This window comes from Dermacentor silvarum, chromosome 3 (genome assembly GCF_013339745.2).
Source record: "Dermacentor silvarum isolate Dsil-2018 chromosome 3, BIME_Dsil_1.4, whole genome shotgun sequence".
Classification (NCBI taxonomy): domain Eukaryota; kingdom Metazoa; phylum Arthropoda; class Arachnida; order Ixodida; family Ixodidae; genus Dermacentor; species Dermacentor silvarum.
Window position 1 is genome coordinate 66,127,353 of NC_051156.1, and position 5,781 is coordinate 66,133,133.

The following is a 5,781-nucleotide window of genomic DNA, read 5'->3' on the forward strand; positions in this document are numbered from 1 at the left end:
CAATGAAAGAGAAATCAACGGCAACGATAATTATATTCTACTTACAGATTGGACTCAGCATAGCGTTTATGCAAAGTATATCGTATACATTTTAAAGTGTCGACCGAAGTTTTAAGCATTGTTATATCGGCTATTCCTGGGCATACTTGGAACTTGGCACCGAGAGAGTTCAGTACAGGACAGAATCATAGGTGAAAAAATTGAACAAGGACAGGCGCACTCTGTCGCGACAGGTTATTCATTTACCAGTTCCCTCGAATCTTGGACGGACGCACAGCGAACTGCTCCGGCATCTTATTCACTCTTGCCTTCTTCCTGGAGGCCCCGCGCACATCCGCTATTGACGCTTTGGGCTCAACCTCGGCAGCCACCGATACCGCGGTTAAGCACGGAGGCTGTCCACCGCTCGAAGGGCTCGGTTTCGAGGGGCAATGACGTGGTGGCCAAAGTATGCACACTTCTTGCAGGGTAGGCATCCTCCGAAAGCATGTACATGGTGGCTATAGCAGTTATCGCCATTAACACCGTTTCCGCGACGAGCCCACTGTCTTCATGCTGTTGAGGATACCGGGGAACGCTACTAGTCCAATCACATTGCCCACCAAGAAGGAAGCTAGGCCTACGCCGGAACCGGTGCACCGCGACTCCGTGGGAAACACGGCGAAAGTGAGGTAGAATTCCAAAACGACCAGAAGTATGTACGCAAGGCGCATCACGATCAACAGCGCCGTGGGCAAGGCTGTGTCGTAGTTGGTGTAGGCGGAGAATAGCAGTGCCGACAAACTGCTGAACACGAGAGCGCAGTATGACGTCACGTTCCTTGCACGCCGGCCGTTCTCCAGGCGGGGCCACACAGCGACGAGCAAGGGCGCGATGCCAACATCCATCAAGGGGCGTACGTACATGCTACGCGCGGTGGGGCGGCTGGTGTTGTAGTGGAAAGAAGTCAAGCCCAGGACGGTCCAGATGAAAGCGGTGAGCACATACGTCTGTCTGAGTTGCGGTCTCTTCAGGCTGCTACCTTGGCTTGTCGCGGTGGTTCCGTGAGGTAGTTGCTGTGCCCTGTGCATGTGTCTCTGGAAGAATTCGTGGCAGTGGCTTACGGGGACTTCGTTCCTGTTGGCTACTCTCACTGCGACGCGCCTGGCTTCGTCCTCACGGTGCGCAGCGATCAGCCAAGATGGAGATTCGTCGAGTACGCTAAAAGCGACGAGGAGAACTAAGGCAAACAATGCCAGGAGCATGTGCGATGCCGACCAGCTCACTTTCCACAGGTGCGCCAAAGATAGAAACACCCGGGAGATGACAAACGAAAGAGCCGAGCCGACGGTGGTGTAAAGCAGTCGGCGGGTCGTGGTAGTTATCTCGTAGAGCAGCACCCAGATGACGAAGAGGCCAGCCGACGCTGCCGCTGCGACTGTACGTACAACTATAAATGTCTGCAGGTCGGTCGCAACGCTGGTCGCCGCGAGCGTGAGAAGCAGAGCCGTGAGCGCCAGGAATCCCACCATCTTGCGGCCAATGCGGTCGGCTATAGGGCCCAGGGTCAGAAGGGCGATGGTCGTGGCGAAGAGTTGCGCAGCCTGGGCGGCGTCGGCCAGATGACGCCGCTGGCAGACAACGCTCCACTCACTGACCGCGGTGTTGCCGTGCTGGTTCAGGTCGAACTCCCATTCAACGCAAGGTTCTACGCGGGCCCAAGTGCCACCCTCCGGCGGAACGCGCACCGTGCAGCGGCTGTAGCTTCCGTTGAGGTAACGTGGAATTGCGAGCTCCTTCCACGCAGACACGCTCATGTTGGAGAAAGCGTTCGGGCGGTGGCACCAGTGGTCCATCTCGAGCCACGACATCCGGAAGAGTTGGTTCTGGGCAGAGTTGATGGCACCGGTGAAAACGCTGATGATCAGTACTCGTTTCTGAAAGGCTCCCTCGCCGAACGGAATGTTATCATCGTCGATTTCATCCTGTGCCGCTAGATATGAGTTTTCTTCTGACACTGCGATCGGTTCCCCGAGCACTGGCTTGTTCGGCAACATGGTCGCTTTCTTCTCCTTCTTCTTTACGCTCTGTTCTTATGGCTCACACCCACAACTCGAACTATAGCAAAGATATGCCGAAAATCTGTCGCAAAATTTATCAAAAGATATTTTCATCTGTGCCCTAAAGCAAAAAGTAAGCCACTTGCACGACATGAAATCTGTCGAAACAGCGGAGGTGTGGTTGTCTTCTTTTTTGGTGGGCTTTCTTGGTGTTTTACTGTGGTTGTCTTCGTTTTGGGCTATCGTTTTGGTAGCTAGACCCGAGGAACGTTTTCTCTCGATATCGTGTTTGCTTTTCACCACTGGCGCTTGGCTTCGGCTTCCTTCTGTCGAAGCTCGGGGTTGACTTGCCTCCGCTGGCACTTGTCTTCGGCCTCCTCCTCTCGAAGCTTGGGGTTGGCTCGACGTCGTCGCTTCCGCTGTCATGCCAGCACCCGCTAGCGCTCGCGTCGAGCGGCTTCCATAGGGAGGTACCCTAAAGCGGTTCCTCAGGACCACCAATAAAGTTATTTGCCGGTTGTCATCCGCGACCGAACGATCCGTTGTCTTCCACGGCCTAACCAGGTGTTTTACTATGCTAGCATGCAGTAAAGAAAGTAAACAAAAAAGAACCACTTATGCAAGCATCAAGCAAACACCCACGCAATGGGCTTGACTTCAAGACGTAAAATACTTGAACAAACGCGTCAGATACAAATCATTCCCCGTGGTTTCCCAATGGTTAAGGTATAAATTACCTGAAGCTGTACAATACAATGCTCCTAGCCAACATGATGATGAAGATGATACACGTATGGTACTCTTCCCTTTGTAACGGGCCGACGTAAAAATGTTTTCACAGGACAAAAGCAGGTACATCGCGGCACGCCACGGACGCAGGTGCGGAAACACACAGAGAGAAGGTTGCACCAACAGGTGGTCGACGTACAGCCAATCTTAAAACACGCTTCTTTACGATTCCTGATCCATATAAAAATGTAACCCAAAAATACCCACATAGTCAACTCATGTAAAACACAGCCAAACGAAAATATAAGTAGCCCAATTCGGCTACAAATAGCCCAATCTGGCAACACTACGCGCTGCACAGAAACACCTGTCCTTATATTAGAGTGTACTAGAATGGGGGAGTGGGCCCAGCGGGCGCCTTGGCAAGCGCCGAGGGTGAAGCAAAAAACCTTGAAATTATGGCGGCGCTGCCGTCGCCTTATTCTGAATCTCCGGCCAATAATCGTTGGCTTCGGCTGTTTCGGCAGCGCGACTCACAGGCTGAGTAGCGGTCGTCTGCTCGACGCACCGTCGTTGTTACGTCGTTGGCATTCTTTCCGCCGCTCTTTTTTCCGTTTTATGTACAATAGATCAGTGGGCAATAATATCAGTGTTGCCGCCACCGAGTATCCGCCTGTCAAAGCTCCATGCAGCTGCAATAGTACAGTGTACTAGCCCCTTCTAGTACACTGTAGCAATAGGAGCTCCGACGCGACACGTGTCCGGCCGGCGCGCGGGGCCGCTCATTCGAGAGAAAGCGACGGTGGCGCCAGCAACCTTTCAATAAACAAAGCCTCAGCGGGGAGCCTGCGTTGGACCTACTCCCCCAGTCCAGTACACTCTACTTATACCCATCGCCTCTCCTCCTCGCGCCCCGCGTGCCTCTCTCATTGGTGACCTCTGCTCTCCAGCGCACCTCTCTCCTCTGCTGGTCACGTGACCTGACCTCCCTCCGGCGCAGCTCATCCTCTACTGTCACGTGGCCTGCGTAACACCTACGGCGGACGGCGAAGCGTCGACTGTTGGTCGGCTGTTAAAACGCTACAATCCTAGCCTATACATATGGTACGTTCAGCTGAGCCACCCAGGCACTGTGGCAGTGCAGCGAAATCACGCCAAACACCGCCCGAGTTTCACGTTTCGCTCCTTCCAGACGAACGTGTGAGCCACCAAACGGTAGTTTGCGACTGTAGCGCCCTCTCCGAGATACATGCAGAATGCGAACTTAAGCAGGCGACGCTCTTACACAGGCCACTTATCCCCTTGGTCTCGGCGCGATTTGCAGACGTGAACAAGGTCAAGCATTTTATTGATGACAAATGCTTGAAATATGAAGTGACGAATGACTCTTGCCATTCGAATAATTTTTGTGGTACTGGGACAAGCCGGCTTGCCGGTCCCTACGTGGGACTAGCCGGGTGGCGCGGGGTGTCCCCTGCGTCTTCTCTGGACCTCAATAAATTTATTTCACTCAATCACTCACTGGGACAAGCCTGCAAAGTGCGCTCACAGCCCCTTGCATGTACTCTGACTTATCCTTACCGTTTTCGGAACTGAAAAGAAACAACCGAAACGAAAGTTACAGCATCAAACGTAGAAACTGATGCTGCAGCTTCATGTACCTCATTAGCGTATGACGCCACTACATCGGATGAAATGGTTCACCTTCGACGGCTGCTCTCGTCAGAGCTCCTGATTCGCAGCGCAGATTAATTGTATGTTCTTTGTTGACCGATGAGCTACTGGATTCTAGCAGCGAAAATAAGTTTTGTGCGAGACACGCAGAGACGTGGCTTACACCGTAACCACCTGCTACAAAATGGCGCCTAAACTGAACGGCTCGCTTTTCATCGTCTGCTGTCGCGCGCTGCCCGACAGGATCGCACCGCGCTCCAGCGTCGATCTCCGCGGTGGCACGGTGGTGCGCACTCGTGTCGTGTTCGATGAGGATGATGATGATGATGATGATGATGATTATTATTATTATTTATTGGCATCCCCTTTGAAACGGGGTGGGGACAAAAAGTCACCTAGCCTGCTTGATTTAATCAGGTATACTATATATGTTCTTTACCTAGCATATTTGTATACCTCTCATTATTTTTATTTTTCAAAAATTTACCTTGTACCGCTACCTATGATTTTAAGAGATCAGGTCGTATCCATCTTCTCCATGCTTTTTTTCCACCAGTACTCTAATCGTCCGTTGCTTATCTCTACGGCTGATCTGTTGATGTTTCCTTCCACTTTAAACCCCTGCGCTTCTGGGAGTTGCAGGGTACCTATGGATCTCGCTGGGTGGATCCCATCGCATTCCATTAGGATGTGCTGAGTGGTCTCTGGATCTTTACTGCAGCATAATGCAGATACTGCAGCAAATACTGCAGCATTTACAACAAATGATTAAGGACCTTCATCGAGAAAGTGCAAGAATTGGGTTGAAGATGAATATGCAGAAGACAAAGATAATGTTCAATAGCCTGGCAAGGGAACAAGAATTCAGGATCGCCAGTCAGCCTCTAGAGTCTGTAAAGGAATATGTTTATCTAGGTCAATTACTCACAGGGGACCCTGATCATGAGAAAGAAATTTACAGAAGAATAAAATTGGGTTGGAGTGCATACGGCAGGCATTGCCAAATCCTGACTGGGAGCTTACCACTGTCGTTGAAAAGATAAGTGTACAATCATTGCATTCTACCGGTGCTAACATATGGGGCAGAAACTTGGAGGTTAACAAAGAAGTTCGATAACAAGTTAAGGACCGCACAAAGAGCGATGGAACGAAAAATTTTAGGAGTAACGTTAAGAGGCAGGAAGAGAGCGGTGTGGATCAGAGAAGAAACGGGGGTAGACGATATTCTAGTTGACATTAAGCGGAAGAAATGGAGCTGGGCAGGCCATGTAATGCGTAGGATGGATAACCGGTGGACCATTAGGGTTACAGAATGGATACCAAGAGAAGGGAAGCGCAG

At 51.4% G+C, this 5,781-nt stretch overlaps 1 protein-coding gene across 1 annotated transcript; it reads right to left on the bottom strand.

Annotated features, from left to right (window-relative positions):
- Positions 1–1,009: 1,009 nt before the first annotated feature.
- On the bottom strand, positions 1,010–2,036 carry LOC119444446 (organic cation transporter-like protein). The gene is made up of 2 exons (XM_037708847.1): positions 1,144–2,036; positions 1,010–1,076 (listed from the first exon to the last, which is right to left on the bottom strand). The coding sequence occupies exons 1-2, from the start codon at positions 2,034–2,036 to the stop codon at positions 1,010–1,012; spliced, it is 960 nt and encodes a 319-aa protein (XP_037564775.1).
- Positions 2,037–5,781: the final 3,745 nt, after the last annotated feature.

Excerpts from the sequence above, each read along its gene's own strand:
- LOC119444446 (XM_037708847.1), bottom strand. The coding sequence starts at position 2,036 with ATGTTGCCGAACAAGCCAGTGCTCGGGGAACCGATCGCAGTGTCAGAA. Across the intron at positions 1,077-1,143 it reads CACCGTGAGGACGAAGCCAG|AGACACATGCACAGGGCACA; the intron begins GCGCGTCGCAGT and ends GAATTCTTCCAG.